Genomic DNA, 19,920 nt, shown 5'->3' on the forward strand with positions numbered 1-19,920 from the left:
GAACATGACCTAAACAAGACATCTTTAATTGTACACTGTACCTTCTAACTTCAATGTGGCAGTGCTTGTCACTTGGCCTACAGAATTACTAGCCACAAAAGTATAGATTCCTTCATCCTCTGGATAAGCTTCAGCAATCTCCAGCTGGTAAGTGTCTTCAAACTGAGTCATCCTAAAGAAACGTGATGGCTTGATCTCTTTGTCTTTGCTATACCAAGAGACTTTCAGATCTGCTCAACCAACAGAAAGAAAAAAAAAAAATCTGTAAGTTATGATGAGAGACTTGTAAATAAATACTATTTTTATATTTCTATTTGTAAGAGAAGTCTCAATCTCAAGTATCAGTTTGAATATGCCTTGCATTATACTGATAACATACGATCACTGGAAAATGGCCTATGTGGTTTTTAAGTTTTGATTTCTACCCTGAAAATATTTGTATGGGAAAACTTATTCTAGTGTGGCTATAGTCCTGAATAAAAGTCATGTTTTCTCTTTCCTCTCTTAAAGTATACATTTAAAAATATTTTTCTACTGCTAAAATTAGTGAAAGTCACATTTTTTAAAAGGGATTATGCTACAATTGCCTGATTAAACAGGTTATAAAATCAGTAGGTTATGCTGAACTGTTTGAAGAAATTAAAACTGTTTTATTTATGTATTTATTTTTACTAAGAAGAATAATATATTGCCTTTTTTATTGCAAATATTGTAAGTTTTACATATCATACCTCTCCAGAAATATCCTGTCTTTGATTCTTTGTAACAGTCCTAAATAAGAAGTGTTGCTTCTATAGATTTCATAGACTTGGAAAAGAAAAGGAATGAAACAGACTTTGAAGTTTGCTTCTTTACCTGGCACTATATTATGTTATGAATCTTTTTTTTTTCTTTTTCTCTTTTTTTTTTTTTCCACACAAATAGTGTGATTACTGTCATTAGAAGAAAAAGGCAGTGTTTTCAATAGCCAGCTGCAGCATGCACCATTAAACAATGTTTCTTAATAGTGTATTACTAAAGGTAATAGAAATATTTTTCATAACACAAGTGAGCAGTATGCAAATCCATTTGGGTATTCAATAAAGGGGAGTTAGATGAAAGGTTCCTTATGCTCTGTGCTACAACTTTCACATAAATATAGTTCTTTCAAAAAAAGTTAAACCAGCATGCTTAGCATAGAGGGCAGATCAGTCTTTTGAATATGTATTTTCTGAGTTTATCATCACTTTTATGGCAGAAACAGATTTTTCCAGCCTTTTTAAAAGGAGAAACAAATCAAAACTGAATTTTGACTTTAAGTGATGGAAATGCAACTTTTATATATTTGCCTGTATAAATATATATGTATATATATATGTATATATACATACACATGTGCTAACAATTTATTGTGGATTTTTATGCAGATATCACTCAATATTATTTCTTAACTTGGAATTTTATTTATCTTTAAAATAGTAAAATCATTGCAAATTCTTTGGGATTGGACCTAGATCTTATTCTACACTTTGCCATGTGAAAATTTTATTACTAATCATACTCAAGACCGTTTGTTGAAGTGAAGGAATGTAGTTTGATTTGTTTTTTAATTATCTTGGAATTATTTAAATTTTAAGATGATATCCTATTTACTTAAAAGTAGAAAACTTATTTAAGGAAAATTCTACACTTAAGAAGACAATGAATAAAGATTTAGAAATCCTTTTAAAGCTAGGAAAATAATGCAATGGCAGTTTAGAGTTTGTAAAAGTACTCAGCAATAATAGGATGATCAAAGTACAATTTTGGTCTGTTTCTTTAGATAATTGATGTGATGCTGTGTGACATCAGAAACTTTGCCATGTTCATGTAACAGGATAATGGCTTTCTCTCTTGATATTCTGTTTAGAAAGTCTGCATGTTATTGCAGTGACAAAGTTTTGCAACTTCAGGTAGCATTTGAAACGCCGAAGTTTCCAAGACACATTTATTTTTTTAATCAGATGTGCTAGATATTCTTTTTAGAAATACTTATTTTTTAAGACAGAATATAATTTCCATGCTTGCTACCACCTATGATGTATAACTTGCTTAACAGCTAGTCGTCAATGAGTAACAATTTGCAGTGTGTATTTATCAGACAACTGTATCTCTAGGGAAAGACTGATTTCAGCATATATAGCACAGCATCTCTTCTGAGAAGAAGACAAAAAATTCTGAGATGAAAAGTTGTACAGTATTTCATTAAGCCCACCTGTCCCTGTAACTCTGCACTGAAAACGAGCAGATTGTCCCTCAGATGTAACAGCATCACGAAGTGGTATTATGACAGCAGGTGGATACACTGGCACCTCTAGCTCAGGAGAAACAACTTCTGGGACTAAAGGATAAGAAAAAGAAGCCATTTTTCAAGATGAAGATCAGATACAACTAATTACTGACAATGTCATTTCATAGACATGCTCATTTTGAGCATAGGAAACTCACTTTCCACTGAAAGCGAAGCTGAAGTTGTAGCAACTCCATAGTCATTTTTTGCTTCACAGGTGTACACTGCTGAATCTTCAGGGAAAGTCTCGATCAGCAATAGAGTATATTCTTGTGCATCATGAAGAAATTTGCATTTGAAACCTGGAGAAAGCTGTTGATCGTCTTTGTACCAGGAAATTTTTGGCTGGGGTTTGCCTGATATCATAGCACTGAAGCGAGCAGGTTTACCAGACTCCACAGTGGTTGGCTCTAGCTCCTGAATAATCTGGGGTGGCTCTGGAGCTGCAAATTGGGAGGCAAGGGGAAGGGGAGGTGAGAGAGGGAGAAAAAGACAGAAAAATCTTATTAATTATATTTACTGAGGCTTCAAAAATATTAGCAAGGAAATCCCCAATTTTAATCTTATTGTTCCAGTCTTGCTTGCTCATGAAAATCTGCCCTTGGTAGAAGCAAGAATGATATAGAAGCAGCTGTCTTAACAGAACTAGCTGCATTAAAATAAGTGGCTTTTTTTTTTTTTTTTTTTTTTTTTTTTTTTTTTTGGCAAAATGCTTCCAATGATTGCTTGTTTGGTCCCTCTGTCAAGGTGTATTTGTCCATATGAGCAAATTAGTTTTATTTGGACCTCAGACTTTCCTGGTCTAAACAAATACAGAGGGAAAAAGAACTGTCACTGCATTTCAGCAGCTAAACAGCTATTTCAGTAGAGCAAGAAACATCCAGGTACATGAGGATTTTGGCAGTGTTCCGCAGACAAGATTCCCTTTGGATTTATTTTTTATTTCCAAGGTTAGAATTTGAGAAAAGCTATATAAATATCAGAAAAATAAAGGGTAATAAATGAAGTCAAAATATTGGTTTTGGATATACGTACCATTCACATAGAGAATAACAGAACTCCTATTACGTCCTGCAACAAAAGTATATTCTCCAGCATCAGAGTAAGTGGTTTCAAAGATGCTCATTCGATGAACTCTCCGTTCCACCACGTAACTGTATCTTTCCTCATACTGGAAGTTGATCTCAATACCATCCTTGTACCACTGTGGTTCAATGTCATCTTCATTAACTTCAAATTCTATTTCAGCTCTTTGTCTCTCAATGACCTAAGAACAAGTATTAGAAATATTACAAATAACATTTGTATTTACAGATGCTCTCACACTTCACTAAACCTTCCTAGAGGAATGCTCTGACCTTACATTTACAGTTTGTCCTCCTAGGACTTTTGCAGGTTAGATATTGTTGCTCTTCCTTTGCATGATTATTTGAGTAGAATGATAAAGTTATGAAATATTTATTCTCCTGTGTATGCTGTACCTGAATGTCTTTACGGATGCTTCTGATACGAATGTCACGACCTTCCACTAGCAAATTGGCACTGGATGTGTTTCCACCTGCTACTACAGTGTATTGACCAGCATCAGACATTCTTGTGGAAGGAATGATGAGACGGTGGACATATCTCTCACGCTGAATTTTCATCCTAATGAAATCAGGAAAAAAAAAGTGAACAAGTTATTTCCTGGGAGAAAATATATAACAAAAGGCAATATGGTGTAGAAGCAATCATTTACCTGTCACCAATCTGAAGTTCTTGTCCATCCTTCATCCACTGAACCTGGATGTCAGGTTCTGAAATCTCACATTCAAAAATAGCCCTCTTCTTCTCCACAACCTTAATGTCTTTAATATGCTTCCTAAATTCAATGTGACGAGCTGTGGAAAGGTGGAATAGAATGAGAGCCATACTTCTATTTAAGCCACTGTAAGTCACTAAATATACAAATCAAGAGAGCAAATACCTTCCACATATAAAGTGGCTGATGAAGCTGCTTTTCCAGCAACAAAAGTGTATTCTGCAGCGTCACCGAAATGCACGTTCCTTATTGAGAGGGAGTGTGTGAGCTTCTTTGTTCGTATCTGGCATTTGTCAGTTGATTTTATTTCTACCCCATTCTTGAGCCATTTATATGAGATACCTTCATAGTTAACAGTAACTTCAAATGTTATTGTATCTTTCTCTTCAGCATTGATGTCCTTTAGCATGGAGGTAATTAGGATAGCTAAAAGAAAATAAATGAACCTGGTTTAGGGTTTTGTTTTGTTTTAAACACACTTTAACTTAGAGATGTTTAAAATTCTTTTAGACAGATCCTGATTTTTGGAAATATGAAAATGAAAGCCTGGGTCTCTGTGTCCAGAAACAATACTACAGTTAAATTTCCTAAAACTTCTGTATGACATAGGAATCCCAAATCTGTCTCCTATAGTGACCTGGTGCTTAGGGATGTTGGTATAAACAGAAGGGTCAAGGACCTGACTTTCAAGCGCACAGCTTCTATATCTCTTTTTAAAATGTGACTTATGTAGCACACAGTTATTTGAAAATATCTCCACAAGACTGCTGTTTTTGTCTGAATTGTACCAAGTATCTGTATTAAAATAAATTCTTATTGCTAACTGTAAAATATTCTGGTTAACTTAATATTTACATACGTTTTACAGTCAGCGTTGCACTGACTCTGTCATTTCCACAGACAAATGTGTATTCTGCAGAATCTTCACTGCTTGTGTTCATGATGTTCAGCTGATGAAGTTTCCCCTGGACCACTATTTTGAACTTTTCACTCATTTCAATCTCCACACCATTTTTCAACCAGACAGCAGGTACATTGAAATGAGAAACTTCACATTGAAAAGAGGCAGTTTTGGTCTCAGGGATTTCAATATTTTTCATGGTCTTTGTGATATGGATAGCTGTAAGTTAAAAAAAAGAAAAAAAAAATTAAGTGAGTATGTGTGCAAGACAGCACAAAACAAGAGTAAAGACTATGAAGTGTGAGATCAAGTTGTTCTATATGAGTTGGCATAGCAACTCATATAATTACTTTCTCACAAACTTAAAACACTTACTTTCCACAAACAGTTTAGCTTTACACTCAAGTTGTCCGACAAGAGCTGTATATTCTCCAGCATCATCAGGAGATATGTTATGCAGCATCAGCTTGTGAACTTTCCTTTGAGAGATCATCTTGTATTTATCACTTTGTTTAAGCTCAACATTTTTGTGGAACCACCGAACTGGTACAGTATCATGGGATACACTTAGTTCAAAGGAGACAACAGCATTTTCCAAAGCAGTCACATCCTTTGGTTTTTTGATGATCTTGACAGCTTAAGGAAGAAAGTTAGCAAGATTCATCAATGTGCTTGAATTGTATTTCAAACCACACATTAAAGGAAATTTTCAAAATAGATTGACTTACTTTCCACATGAAGTCTGGCATTTGCTCCTATTTTTCCAAGCTTAAAGCTATAAACAGACTCATCAGTGACAACACAGTGTTTGATTTTCAGTGTGTGAACAGTTCCTTTCACTGAAATTTCGTATTTGTCATTTGATTCAAGTTCAACACCGTTTTTAATCCACAGAGCTCCTTTCACATCAGGGTGAGTCAGTTCTACACTGAAAACTGCCTCTTGTGTTTCTGTCACAGTCAAGTTCTTTAGAGTTTTCTTTATCTTAACAGCTGGGAAGAAAATAAAATATTGATAAAAGAGACCAAAATTTAAAATTGTAGTAAATAGAATAATAAAATGGTATTATGGCACTTCATTTTAAAATCTATTATGTATATATTAATTTATATAGTTTCCACCAAAGCAATGTGCTTGGAACACAAAAAAGAACATTTACTTGTACTATCCATGAGAAACAGATTTTATTTATTTGATATGTTTACTACACAACTAGCAATTATTTCTATCTGCCAGTACCACAAATAAAATGTTTTTATTAAAATATGCTAAATTCCAAATATGGACAGCCTGAAATACAGAAAATTTCACTACCTCACAAAGCATGTCGTAATACAAAATTATTTTCAAAATATGAAATAAAATATGTTTGTATCTCAGGACCTGATCTAAGACACAGTGAGTGATGTTAGACTGTCTTAAAGGCATCAGATAGTTTTACAAATAAAACCACTAAATACTGACCTTCGACTTTGAGTTTAGCAGACGTCTTTGAACTTGCTATTTCATAGCTATATTCACCCATATCATCCAGTTTTGTGGCAGGGATATTAAGCCTCCTCTTTATACCATCAGATTCAGCACGGTACTGATCTGTCATAGGTAATGGTTTACCATTTTTGAGCCACTGGCCGTCTGATTCAGGATTTGCTACCTCACATTCAAAAATAGCTCTCTGGGACTCAGCCACTGTCAAGTCAGTGAGAGGTTTTGAAATGGCACCACCTGTTGGAAAGCAAAAGCACATTTGTTGCTGTTGCACATCTGTTCAACTTGCCCCTATATGGAAATGCAACCACATGAAAAGCAGGTGCTGAATAAAATTCTCTGCCCTAGTTTTCAGCGTGCCCTTAGTCATTCTGAGTTCTGTGAAAAATCAAGAATAGAATCTGACCTAAACATCATAAAAAATGTTTCTTACTTCTATTCTAGTTATTCTAATTTATTATTTTTGCTATCAACACAGGCACAACAAACATTTAAGAAAACAAACAAACAAACAAACAACAAACTTCTTTCTTACATTAATTTTATCAAAAGCATACTATAGTGTTTGTTACTATGACTCTAATTTAGCAAAATGTATAAGCACTTATTTAAAAGCTCTGTTGAATTCATATTTTATGGATTAGAAAAGATAAGGGGAAGATCAAGGAAAACATAGAATAAAAGATAAAATAAAGGCAAAGAAAGTATAGAAACAACACAATTGCTACATGTACAAACTACAGTACACTGAGCATTGTTTCTAAATCACAGTAAAATAATCTTGGACTTAAAGCCTACTAACCTGCTACTATCAGCTTTCCAGATGTTTTCTTCTCTCCAGCATAGAATACATATTCTCCTTCATCATCTTTCATCATTTTCACCACTGTCAGTTTGTATATTTTGCCATGTGCTTCAATTTTATATTTAGGACCAGCCTTGATCTCTTGCCCTTTGAAATGCCAAATTACATCAATCCCCGAATGGGAAAGCTCAACCTCGAAAGATACATTCTGTGTTTCAGTGCAGGTGATGTCACGAAGACCTCTGATAATCTGAATTTCTACAGAAAAGAGCACATTACAAATATATTAGTTGCTTCCACTACTTTGTATTTAAAGAAATTATTTCAAAAATATCTGCACCATAAACAAAACCTACTTTCAACAGTGACATTGCAACTTGTTTCAACTTTGCCAACCATCAACTTGTAATGCCCTTCATCTGATGCATGGGTTCTGGTAACCACTAGCCTCTGTTTAGTGCCTTTACACACAGCTTGTACACGTTCATCAGGCTTTATCTGATGATCATTTAGGTACCATTTGGATGAAGATACATCAGGGGCTGAAACTTTGCATTCAAGGACAGCTTTTGTTCCTTCAACTACATGAACATCTTTGAGGGGCACTATTATCTCCACACCTGCCAAGTCACAAACATAAACATCATGAAAAAGCTATACTTTTAAAGAGTTATCATAAAGAACCCAAAAAATCAAGCACAAAATGACTTACTGTACACAGTGACCTGTCCAGTGGTGGATAGACCAAGACCAGGAACACTAAAAGAGTAAGTTCCACTATCTTCCTTTGTTGCATCTTCTATCAATAACATGTGTGACTGTTTATCCAACACAATATGAATGCGATCACTTGATTGAATTTCATGTCCATCTTTCATCCAGACACCTTCCGCATTTTCTAGAGAGACTTTTACTTCAAGTTGCACAATATCTCCCTCACATACTTTTTGATCAGTAAGTCCTTGAAGAATAATCATGGGACGAGCTATGGAATGAAATGGTTAATTAATCCTCAAAACAGATAACCAGAATATTGAATATTCAGAGAGTGTGAGATATAACAATACATAATATAAAACATATTAATATAGGTGATATAAATATTAGAAATACTTACGCTTCATCTTTAGCTTGCAGTGAGTTCTTTTCCCATCAACAACAAAGCTATACTCTCCCTGATCATCTTTATTAACATCTTTAATAGTGAGGATTTGACGACCACGGCGGGATGCAATCACATATTTATGATTAGAAGTGAGTTCAATATCACCATGATACCATTTTCCCTCAACATCTTCTGGGGAAACCTCACATTCAAGTTCACCTGAGAAGGATTCTGGGACTTCAACATCTTCAAGTTCTTTAATAAACTCAACCACAGCACCTACAGGTAAAAACAATTACATTCCTGAATGAGGTTGATTAAACACCCATGATGAAACCATTTCTTATGAAACTGAGCCTAAGGAAATATATACACAAAAATATACACAAAATGTAACCACTTGTAAACATAAACTTTCATAGTGGATTTCTAAACTATGAAAGTAGCTTGAACACTTCTTCGTGCATCAGACAGTAGTCTAAATTGTTTTATTTCTTCCTGAAGCAAATTTCACGTTAAAAGTACTCCATGGTATGGAGCTGTGTGCTTCTTACCTTCAACATTAAGCTTAGCAGTAGTTTTTATGGATTCATCTTCTACCAGTGCACAGCTGTAGTCATCAGCATCAGACATTTCAATAGCTAGTACAGAAAGAAAGTGAGCCTTTCTGTCTGAGTGCATCCTGTATTTGTCTCCAGAATGAATCTCAATTCCATCCTTAAACCATTTCACTTTGACAAAGGGTTCTGATGTCTCACATTCAAATGTTGCCATGGAGTCCCTCTCTTTAGCAACAATATCTTGTAACTTCTGGGTGAAGCTTATTAGCTGTTTGGCTGCAAAACAATATGCAATGAATCAACAGTGCACTGGCCATATACACTTAAATATAATAGGAAATATGAGAGGCAGCAGAATAAAAGTAAGAGATTTAAAATTACCTTGTACTAACAGGAAAGCGTGGCTAGAAGTTTCGCCAGCTATATTGACTGCTTTCACCATGATGCTGGCAGAATCATCAGAAGTCACATCTCTGATGACCAGTTCACAAACATTATCTTCAGGCCAGTACCAATACACACGATCAGTCCTTTCAATCTGCACACCATTTTTGAACCACTGGCACTCAGGGTCTGGTTTCCCCACCACTCTCACACGGAAGTGGGCATCTGACCCCTGGGCTACAGTCTGGCTTTGAATCCGTTCAAATATCTTGGGAGCCTCCATGCTTGGACTAAGCTCAACCTTCTCTGGTTTGAATGTTGGAATGGTGACTTTGCCTTCAGGAGGAAGTGCTTTCTTTTCTTCCTCTGGGATCTCTTTGGTCCAGTGAAGAAGTTCTTCTTTTGTCTTTTTTAACATTTCCTCATATGATTCATCTTTTTTGCGAGACTTAAGTTCCACAGCAGTAATGGCTTCATAATAGCCCTCTTCTGTCCTTCTCTTGAATTTACTGCGCAGCTCCTCAGATTCCTCTGAAAGTTTCTCATGAGTGATTCTTTCAGCCCTTTTAAGCTTCACCACCTCTTTGGTTGTTGTCTCTGCAGGTTTGTCTACCTTCTGTACCTCAAATAGAAGTTTTCCAGGCTCTGTCACTACAGGTTCATGTTTGGGTTCAGGAGCCCGACGAAGAACTGATCTAAAGTCTTCCCTCTGCTGGATCTCAACTCTCACCTTATGCTCAATAAAGCCTTCTGGATTCTCTGCAGTGACTTTCACCTCTCCTGTGTCATATGATTTGCAGTCTACAATATCCAGGTAGTAAATCCCATCATAACGGAGTCTAAACCTTTTGCTCTTACGAATGAGCTGTCCATTGAGGTACCAGTTGACCTTGGGTAGAGGATAACCAGTCACACGGCAGCGGAATCGAGCTGTTTCACCTTCCAGGACTCTTGCAGGCTCAGGAACCAAAACAAGTTCTGGTTTTTGTTTTTCCTTTTGATCCACTGCAACTGTAGGAAGAGCACCTTCATGTGCCATTCTTTCTAACTCTTCAATTCGCTGCAGTCCTCTTCTGCCTTCTGGCAATTGGGATTCTTCCACAAGGCTTTTCTCATCCTTCACAATAAGGGTAGCAGATGTATGGTCTGTACCATATTTGTTAGTTGCCCTGCAAGTGATCACACCACTATCTCTAGAATAGGCTACTCCATAGTCCAGGCTACAGTACCCAAACTCATTGATCATGCGGAGCCTGTTAGCTGCTTCCAAGGGTTTGCCATCATGCAACCATTCCACCACCATGGTTGGATCACCAATTGGTGTAAGCCTGCACTCAAAGTGTGCTGGTCCAAATTGCTTGAGTCTTAATGATGTGAGCTTCTTCTTAAAAAAAGGTTTTTGTTGTTTTTCTTTGTCATAAAGATCTCCCTCCTCCCATTGCTCTTGACCATAACGCAAATGGAGAGGTTCTAACTCTGGTGCAGCAATTTCCTTGGCTTTGTAAGTCCCTTTTGGAATGATTAACCTCCTTTCTGGTTCTGGTTCAGCATGTTCAACTTCAACATTCACTTTGCACCGAGTAGTGTCCCGCCCAGCTTTATTGATAGCAGTAGCTGTATACCATGCAGCATCTTGCCTGGCAGTAGATTCAATTTTAAGGGCAGCGGCCCCTTTTGTTCCTTCAATCCTGAAATATTAAAACAATTTGTAAAAAAATGTTTTAGTACTTCATTGTTATCCATTTTTGCACTTTCTTGTTACTCATTTTTGCACTCCTCCAAAATGAGATCAAAGCCTCCAAAGGAAATTCACTGGAGCAATTAGACATGCTGCTTACATTTATTCATGTTTATGAATGCAATGCCTACAAATCAAGCAGATAATGAAGGTAATATGAAGCCTTTAATTCAATGTCAGTTTTGCCTGCAGAGTATTGAGAAATCAGTGCTTTACAAGACTGTGATTATTAACTCATTTACTATTACAAACAAAACCAACCAACCAACAAACAAATAAAAACCACAACTGCTTACTTTATTTTGGGATATTTATGAGGTACAATGATGTCACTGTTCTTCAGCCAAACAATGTCAGGATTAGGGTTACCAGTAGCTTTCACAGCCATCGCCAGTCTAGAGCCCTCTTTTACACTAACATTTTTCAGCCTTTCCACAAAGTGTGGTCTGACTAGGTCTTCCTTAGCTGAAAGAGCAAAGGAAGGTTACCACAAGAGGAATTGATATAACTACATTTTTTAATAGAAAACATTGCCCAGCCACCTAAAAATAGCATGCACAATAGATACCTTCCACAGTCAACGTCATTGATACTGAAGCTTTGCCTGCCCTGTTCTGAGCAATTACAGCCCATTCACCAGAGTCTTCGGGCATAGCAGGAACAATGATCAATGACTGGGTGCCATCTTCTTTTATCACTATTTTGTGGGTGTAATCATTAACCACTTGTTGACCTGCAGAAATAAATGAACAAAAAAGAATGCACTCAGAATGTGTCCAAACAAGATGTAAAAGATTATTTTTTTAATTATTATTTGAAGAAAATGAAACTGATGTACCATTATGGAACCAGTAGGTCTCCGGCATAGGTCTGCCAACAACTTTTAAGTCAAATCTTGCTGTCTGCCCCTGTGAACATTTGAATGATGTAGGTTTCAGCACAAAAACTGGCTTATATAGTCTCTCTAATTGTCCTTCATCAGTTTCTTCTAATCTGCGGGCAGGAGAACGAGAAGGAGAGCTGCGGGCAGGAGAACGGCTTGGAGAGCGTGGAGAAATAGATCTGGAAGGATACGAAAAGATATGGCAATGTCATGCAGCTGTGGGCTGACGTGATAATCAAAGCTCAAATTTTGCCTTTAACAAGATATTTTTTAAAGAGTTTAAATTTGTCTATGTGAGAAATTGTGTAGTCAGTTTTCTTTCTTTTTGACAGCAATTTGTATTGACAAATCATATTAGGATACAACACAGTCAGTGAAATTTATTTTTTTTCAGACACTGTACAGACACAAATGTAATCCAGTGTATGCTTTTTGCATGCGTGTGCATATATGTATATTTACATAGAATATGGCAACATTGGATTTTTTTTTCTGTTATAGAAATACAGCTATTTCAAGAGTAGAAATAAGAGTTGCATACAGTACTAAACTTCCAAATAAATATTTTATTTTATTTATTTATTTATTTATTTTTGGTGAAATATAACCACTTTAAGAAAGATATGGCTATTGAGGTTGTAAATCTGACACTGTGGCTGGATATGCATGTGAAAGATAGTACTCTGAGAAATGCAGTGCTCACTAAAAAGGCAAATCAGACATTAAGTTGGCATATAAATCAGTGCAAGCCATGGAAACAGCATTAAGAACTTCAGAAGCATGAAAGCTTTGACAACCTAAGTGGTTTAGCCTCTGTATAATGAGGTTTTGGACAGTCTATTGCAGAGGAGTGAAGTCTCAAGAAATGTGTATTAGTGTGTACCTACCTATATCTTCTCATAATTTCTGGTCCTGGCATATAACCTGGAGTTGCCGTGGGTGCAACTGGCTCAACATAGAGCTTTGCTGAGCAAATGGCATTTCCTTTCATATTACTGGCAAAGACAGTATAAATTCCTTCATCTTCAGGTAAAACAACAGGCAAACGCAGACTGGCACTGCCATCTTGCAGAACTTCCATGTGGTAGCGCTCTCCGTGCCTTATGCGCTTACCATCTTTGTACCATGCAATCTGCATGGAAAGAAACAGGAATGCTAAGTGAACCCTGCTAAAGACAAATATCCAGTAATGGCCTGTACATACAACAATTACAACTTTCTGTTTTTTCAGCTGATGCATTGTTGCTCTAGAGGTATTAACATTTTCTTAGTTTAAAATGTTAGACTAAAGTAATATGTTTCCACAGTAGCCTGAAACATAAATTTTGATATTCTTGAGCTAGAAACAAAGTCTTTTAAGTCTTTTTTTTTTTTTTTTTTTTTTTTTTTTGAGGGAGAGCAAAGTGACCTAGACCAGACTTGTTGCTGTGCTCCCCACTTGTGAGTGCTAACTCATAGAAACTCAGAAGCAAGACCTACTTAACAGTTAAACCTAACCTACCTTTGAAATAGCTAACCAATCTAACACTGCTGTATTAAGGGACAAATGAAAAATTCAGGCTGATATCAAAACAAAAGATGGCATTTCTTTTGAGATTTGCCATTTTCTGTGTAGAATGTAGAATTTATGACAGTGAGATGGTTAAGGGTGTTTTCAAGTAGAGCACCAGAGGTTTTTTTAAATACAAAAATGTCATACGGGTTTGGAGTACCTTTGGCAATGGATATCCAGTTGTCTTGCAATGGAAAGTAACTCCTGTGCCTTCAAAGGTTCTGTAATTCTTTAATCTTAAATCAAATCCTGCCTCAATAGCTTCAGATTCAGAAATATCAACCATCATCTCCTCTCCATCTTCCTCGAGGAGTTCATCTAAGGTGGTCTTAATAATTCTGAGTTCAATTTCCTTGATAAGTCTTTCTTCAAAAGAAGAAATATGGAATTCCTGTACAGAAAAGCAAGACCATTAGTTCCATATATCAGGTAATGACCTTGAGAAGAAATGACTTGTACTGGTAAAATTAAAAAAGATTTTAAACAGTTTCTTTCATCAGGATACAAAATGAGCATGGAGTGGTAGACATACCTCATCTTCCACAAAAGTTCTGACCACCACTGTATCTTTTGCCATTTTCTTCCTAATTAGGGCTTGTTCTTTTTCATATTCTTTTTCAAAGTCACCATATGAAATAGGTGGGGCTACCTCAGCCACTTTAGGTTCCTGTACATATGCAGCCGCTTGAGTTTGGTACATTAATTCTTGTTGCGATTTTATGTAGGCCTCGTAATCAGCTAAGAATTAACAAAACATTAAGTGTTTGTGATTTTCACTGGATTGAAATAAAAAAGAAGTACAAACTTAATTTATTGTTGCTTTTGTGCAATAGTAAAACTAATGTTATTTTGTACAATGGGGTGTGGGGAGGGGAAAGGTTTGTGATTTGAGCAGAGATTCTGTCTGCCTAGGCAATAAAATGAAACTGCTAATAAAATGTAGACTAGTGCCCTCTAGTTTTATAAACAGGTAAAAGTTTTATTCTGCGTTATAGGTATTCTAGTTCTTTAAGTGGAAGCACTTTAAGTGACTATATTTACTTCTTTACCCACAGCTCTGTCTCCTGCAACCTCTTTTAGTGGTAGATATGACACTGCTGGGTTAATGTTTGGATTTGATGATCTTAGAGGTCTTTTCCAACCTAACTGGGTCTCATGCATTTTACATGGACAACTGAAAATAACCGTCAAATTTTATCATAGAATGGCTTGGGTTGTAAGGGACCTTAAAGATCACTTAATTTCAACCCCAATGCAATGTGTAGGGATGACACCTGCTAGATCAGATTGCCCACAGACCCATCCAACATAGAACTGATCACTTTCAGGAATGAGGCATCCACTACTTCTCTGGGCAACCTGTTCTAGTGCTTCACCACCCTCTGGGTGAAGAATTTCCTCCTAACACCTAATCTAAATCTCCCCTCTTTTAATATAAAACTATTCCCCCTTCTCCTATCATCATCTGCCCATGTAAAATGTCAATCTCCACCTCTTTTTATAAGCCCCTTTTGTGTACTGAAAGCCCACAGTGAGGTCTTCCCAGAGCCTACTCTAACTCCTGGCTGAACATCCCCATCTCTCTCAGTCTTTCTTCATAGAAAGGGTGCTTAAGCTCTCTGACCATCTTCAAGGACTTCCTCTGGACTTGCTCCAATAGGTTCACGTCCTTCTTATGTTGGGGGTCCCAGACCTGGATGTAGTACTCCAAGAAGTGTGGCCTCATGAGGACAGAGTAGAAGGGGACTATCACCTCCCTCAACCTGTTGGCCATTCCTCTGTTGATGCAGCCCAGGATGCAAAGGGCCTTCTGGGCTGCAAGTGCACATTGCTGGCTCATGTCAAGCTTTTTGTTCACCAGAGCCCCTAAGTTCTTCTTTGCAGGGCTGCTCTCAATGAGTTCTCCCATTCTGTCTCTACTCATGTCTAGGATTGCACCAACCCAGGTGCAACACCTTGCACCTGAACCTCATTATGTTCACATGGGCCCACTTTTTAAGCCTGTCCATCTCCCTTTGGGTGGCATCCCTTTCTTCTGTTCTATCAACTGCACCTACTCAGCTTGGTGTCATTTACAAACTTGCGAAGGTTCACTGGATCCCACTGTCTATGTCATTGATAAAGATACCAAACAGCACCAGTCCTAAGACAGAGCCCTGAGGGACACCACTTTTCACTGGCCTCCAACTGGGCATAGAGCTGTTGACCACAACTCTCTGGCTGCAGCCATCCAGCCAATCCCTTATCCACCAGATAGTCCACCTTTCAAACCCATCTCTCTTCAATTTAGAGAAAAGGATATTGTGTGGATCTAAGCTAACTTCTTTTCCTGTAATAGAAAAGCCTGATACTTTTTTAACCTCCTTTCCCCACATAACTCTGCAAATGTGTTACATACACTTATAACATACAGAACGTTTCTATAGCTACACATTGTAGAAAAGAACATAAATCCATCAAGAACCTGATGTCAAACACTACCTAGCAGAAACAGAGCCAGCAGTTAGTACGGGTATCAGCACATTTTCATTATGTTTCTTGAACTGAACAAACTAAACTGCAAAGAATTTGCAGCACAGTTTAGAATGTTTTTCTCTTTTTAAAATTAATTGTAAAAAGTATTTTCCTCATTCCTTTAATTTACAATGTACCTTCTTCTAGTAAGGAGACCGTTGCAGAAGCTTCTCCGTATTTATTACGAACAATAATAGTATATTCTCCGGCGTCGTCGGCAAAAGTCATGGAAATTTCAAGTTTGCATTCCCCAGTTTCTCGTTTGTAACTCACTTTGTATCTATAGAAAACATAAAAGTACAGTATCTCCATAATTCTTCTGAGCAGAATTTTTCATGAATTCATTTTAACAGTGATTCTGATTAGTTGTACAACTAAAGAGAAACTTTTGCAGACAATTCTAACTTAATGAATCGGCAGAAAAAGCACAGGAAAAGTAACCATACTGAAACTAGAGCACAGGCCTATTTTCTTTTTGTTGTCACTAAAAAATGAAATACAAAAGCAGAATTGAAGTATCAGAGATCTACTTATTAGACATGGTAAAACATTACATGCAGTGTGCATATAGTTTGTTCTAATACGGGTCATTAAATGAGTCAATATATAAGTCAATACTACAGAAGCATATTTTTTCTGCTAGAAAGTGTATTGCTTTCTACAGACACTTGCATAGACAGAATGAAAACATTGCACAGACAGTATAAAACAAATGCAAAATTTCTTCCAGATTTTTTTTAAAGATATGTAGCATTTCTCATTTTATGATCTTTTGAATATTTATATTTCTAAAATCAGCAGACCTCAAGTTACACATCAAGATCCTATCATTTTCACAGAAATGAGTGAAAAGACAGGTTAATTCAGCTCAGTTGCCAATTAAACATGTATTAAAAATGTGTTTAAAGAGTTTTTGTGCATTGTATTTAAGATACCTGTAGCCAGTCGTAAGAGGAACTCCACCTTTTTTCCAGTAGACATGTGGCTTTGGGTTGCCCCCTACTTGGCACTCAAAAATAATGCTCCCACCTTCAATTAATTTGTGTACTACAGGTTTTCTTATGAAGAAAGGAGGTATGGGTTCTCCCGATACTTCCTCTGCTGCAGCAGAGACATCTTCCATTACAACATCCTTTGTCTCCACATAGCTGAAACAAGATTAAAGTGCAGGTAAGTGATCTGATGTCTGAGGCTCTCATAAATATAGTGCAGGAAACTAATGAGCACAGTAGGACCAATCTGTTTAGGAAGTAACTTTACCGTTTCTCTTCTGTAACAGCCTTCTCAAATACGGTTTCTCGAGCTTCAGTTTCTTCTGAAACTGCAAGGCAAATATGATATAGTGAATGGTAGAATACTTTAGAATAATGCTTAAGAAATGAGTTTAGCTAACACAAAGAGAAAGAAGAAGGCTAAGTAGCTAGTTGGTTAGTTGGTCAGAGGACCATGAACTTGTACAGAGTACAAATTAATAGTGTCAGCCTTTTTTTTTTTCTTCTTCTTATATTCTTCCAGTTCTGTCTCCTAACTACCCTGGAGTATAAATCAAGGCACGTGTTCTACTTGACAACTGACAAAATATCAAAGTTACATTATAAGTAAATTAATAAAACAATAAATGTTAATAAAACAATAATCATTCTAAAGTGATACATATACTTACCCTTCACATGTAAGTGGCAAGATGTGCTGACGCTCCCAGCCTTGTTGGTAGCAGTGCAGGTAAATCTTCCACTGTCTTCTGCAAAGGCTTCACGAATCACAAGGCGAGCAAGTCCTGCTTTGAAAGTGATCTGGAAGTCCATTGAGCTCTCAATCTTGTAGTCTTCCCTGTACCATGTCACAGTAGGTGGAGGATGACCAGAGATATGGCACTCCAGAGTGACAGACTCGCCTTCAGTCACAGTCTTATTTTTGAGACCCTGTATAACAAAAAATAAGTATCACAGTCAATACACATTTTCACTAGAAAATAGACATTTAAACAACTAAAACCTCTTTAAATGGAAAATTTAATGACTACTACAAAAAAGTGTTCTGTTCAGCAGTGTATCCATAAAAAAAAAAAAAAAAAAAAAGGCATTTTTAAAAGGGAAGTATTTGAAACTGGATTTGGGATCTTTGAACATTATTATCATTAAAAAGAAAATGAAAAAGTAGCTTGATATTTATTCCAGATGATGGTGAGAATTTTTTCAGAACAGCAAAGGTCAACCTACTGTGTTACGTGATTGTGAACACTCACCCACATAACACTCATTCAGGATAGTTTGTATAAGAGATTAAGTATATGGTTGAGTAAGTCTAATACAGGGTAAAAAGATTAAATAAAACCAAATTTTCACAGTCAAGTTTTCAAAGATTAAAATAGAAAATCACAGTACAAAATGATTGTAAACATAGTATAACACCCTTATCTACATAAAAATTCCTTACCCAGACTAAGGTGGGTGGAGTAGCGGGGGTTTCTGTAGGCACAGGAACTCTGGCAGTTTCTGTCACCTAGGTTGTTTAAAACATAATTAATAAGGCCAAGGAAGTAAACAGCAGAATTAGGTAAGAAAATAAATTAGAAAGGTAAATATTAGGTCTTTAGAAGATTTTGAGCTAAACAGCAAAGGAATAAAAGTCAGTCAAATCTTGTAAAAGTGAGAAAACTGCAAGGAGGAAATAGAAAATAAGCAATACTTCATTTTTAAAGATTTAAGTCAGAGTGATTAAAATTTGCTTAATGACATACCTTTGCTTCTCCTTCTTTCCGCAACACCAAGTGATCTTCCCGTGCTGCTTCACCTTTAATGCTTACACCTGTCTCTTTTTTAGTCTCAACATCATAATGACTCTTATAGGCCTCAGCAGCCTCTGCAAAGGGGAACTGTGGAGGAGCAACTGGCTCTACTTTCATCCTGACTTCATGTGGCTTTAGCTGAGGTGGTTTCACAGGCTTGGTGATCTTTTGCACAGCAGAAGTAGCTGATAGCTCTTTTTCCAGAGTAGCCATGGCAGACCCTGCTATTGAAACCTACAGAATAGAAGAAAAAGGGTTGCAGTTAGTAGTTTTCTTATTTCCAGCGAAAGCATAGTGTATTTCTTCAGCAGGTTGTATATGTAATGGTTGCTCCCCTTGTTACTTTGTCGATGCTGCAAAAGCTATATCTATAGAAACAACTTGAAGGTTTGGATTGCAGCAGTAGAGTAATGGAGATGTAAAATGCCTGCATTACTATTACTATTTGGCTAATATTCAAATATTTTCTCAGTTTTTACTTTAGAATTTGATCTTTGAACAGTCAAGAAACTCTTAAGTGAAACTTGTAAAAAGTCCCCTAGATTTATTCACTTTAGGCCTTAGCTTTTCATTTTATCAGTTTGATAGATTCTACATCCAACTATACCTCTAATTATATAAATGGCATGCATTCAAAGAGATTTTTGAATGTTATTGCAGGTGTAATGAATTTGGAAAACACGCATAAATCTATAGATAAGTATTTATTAAGTTTCTAGTCTTTAATTATGTTTGAGAAAAAAAAAGCTCATTCTCAAAGTCAAGATGAGGAGAAAAGGTTTGTTTGAATGAGAGAATTAATTGTGAACTTTTAATATTATGTGAAGGAGTCAGAAGAATGGAAAACACAACACTAAAAACAGTGTCGTATAATGCAGTCTGTTTTTTTTTTTTTAAATAGCTTAGAACATGGTAATCTGTAAAGAAGAAAGCACTGTTATCAATGTGCTAGTGAAGTGATGCAAATAGTAATCTTGAAAAGGTATATTTCTGCTCTAAAAAATGTAAGTTGTATGAAAAGTGTTTACGGTTTCACTGCAAGGCAAAATATTGAGGCAGAATCCTTAAATATGCTATAATCTTGTTTAAACCA

General features: G+C 36.4%; 1 protein-coding gene across 11 annotated transcripts in view; it reads right to left on the reverse strand.

The window, feature by feature from the left end:
* TTN (titin) overlaps nucleotides 1-19,920 on the reverse strand; it is a 243,116-nt gene that overhangs the window by 207,815 nt on the left and 15,381 nt on the right. For all 11 annotated transcript variants that reach the window (XM_068685816.1, XM_068685811.1, XM_068685812.1 and 8 more), the window contains 29 exons: nucleotides 18,780-19,061; nucleotides 18,476-18,541; nucleotides 17,703-17,961; nucleotides 17,300-17,360; nucleotides 16,975-17,187; nucleotides 16,177-16,319; nucleotides 14,058-14,263; nucleotides 13,686-13,916; nucleotides 12,861-13,105; nucleotides 11,929-12,152; nucleotides 11,659-11,823; nucleotides 11,387-11,555; nucleotides 9,350-11,040; nucleotides 8,963-9,244; nucleotides 8,421-8,687; nucleotides 8,016-8,288; nucleotides 7,660-7,923; nucleotides 7,301-7,561; nucleotides 6,475-6,735; nucleotides 5,739-6,002; nucleotides 5,386-5,646; nucleotides 4,969-5,229; nucleotides 4,275-4,535; nucleotides 4,047-4,188; nucleotides 3,790-3,955; nucleotides 3,344-3,575; nucleotides 2,467-2,751; nucleotides 2,234-2,359; nucleotides 42-230 (listed from right to left, as the gene is read on the reverse strand). In XM_068685816.1, coding sequence (XP_068541917.1) covers nucleotides 42-230; nucleotides 2,234-2,359; nucleotides 2,467-2,751; nucleotides 3,344-3,575; nucleotides 3,790-3,955; nucleotides 4,047-4,188; nucleotides 4,275-4,535; nucleotides 4,969-5,229; nucleotides 5,386-5,646; nucleotides 5,739-6,002; nucleotides 6,475-6,735; nucleotides 7,301-7,561; nucleotides 7,660-7,923; nucleotides 8,016-8,288; nucleotides 8,421-8,687; nucleotides 8,963-9,244; nucleotides 9,350-11,040; nucleotides 11,387-11,555; nucleotides 11,659-11,823; nucleotides 11,929-12,152; nucleotides 12,861-13,105; nucleotides 13,686-13,916; nucleotides 14,058-14,263; nucleotides 16,177-16,319; nucleotides 16,975-17,187; nucleotides 17,300-17,360; nucleotides 17,703-17,961; nucleotides 18,476-18,541; nucleotides 18,780-19,061 — 7,750 coding nt within the window. The remainder of the gene's footprint in view (nucleotides 1-41; nucleotides 231-2,233; nucleotides 2,360-2,466; nucleotides 2,752-3,343; nucleotides 3,576-3,789; nucleotides 3,956-4,046; nucleotides 4,189-4,274; nucleotides 4,536-4,968; nucleotides 5,230-5,385; nucleotides 5,647-5,738; nucleotides 6,003-6,474; nucleotides 6,736-7,300; nucleotides 7,562-7,659; nucleotides 7,924-8,015; nucleotides 8,289-8,420; nucleotides 8,688-8,962; nucleotides 9,245-9,349; nucleotides 11,041-11,386; nucleotides 11,556-11,658; nucleotides 11,824-11,928; nucleotides 12,153-12,860; nucleotides 13,106-13,685; nucleotides 13,917-14,057; nucleotides 14,264-16,176; nucleotides 16,320-16,974; nucleotides 17,188-17,299; nucleotides 17,361-17,702; nucleotides 17,962-18,475; nucleotides 18,542-18,779; nucleotides 19,062-19,920) is intronic.

Source organism: Anas acuta, chromosome 6 (assembly GCF_963932015.1).
Source record: "Anas acuta chromosome 6, bAnaAcu1.1, whole genome shotgun sequence".
NCBI classification, from domain to species: domain Eukaryota; kingdom Metazoa; phylum Chordata; class Aves; order Anseriformes; family Anatidae; genus Anas; species Anas acuta.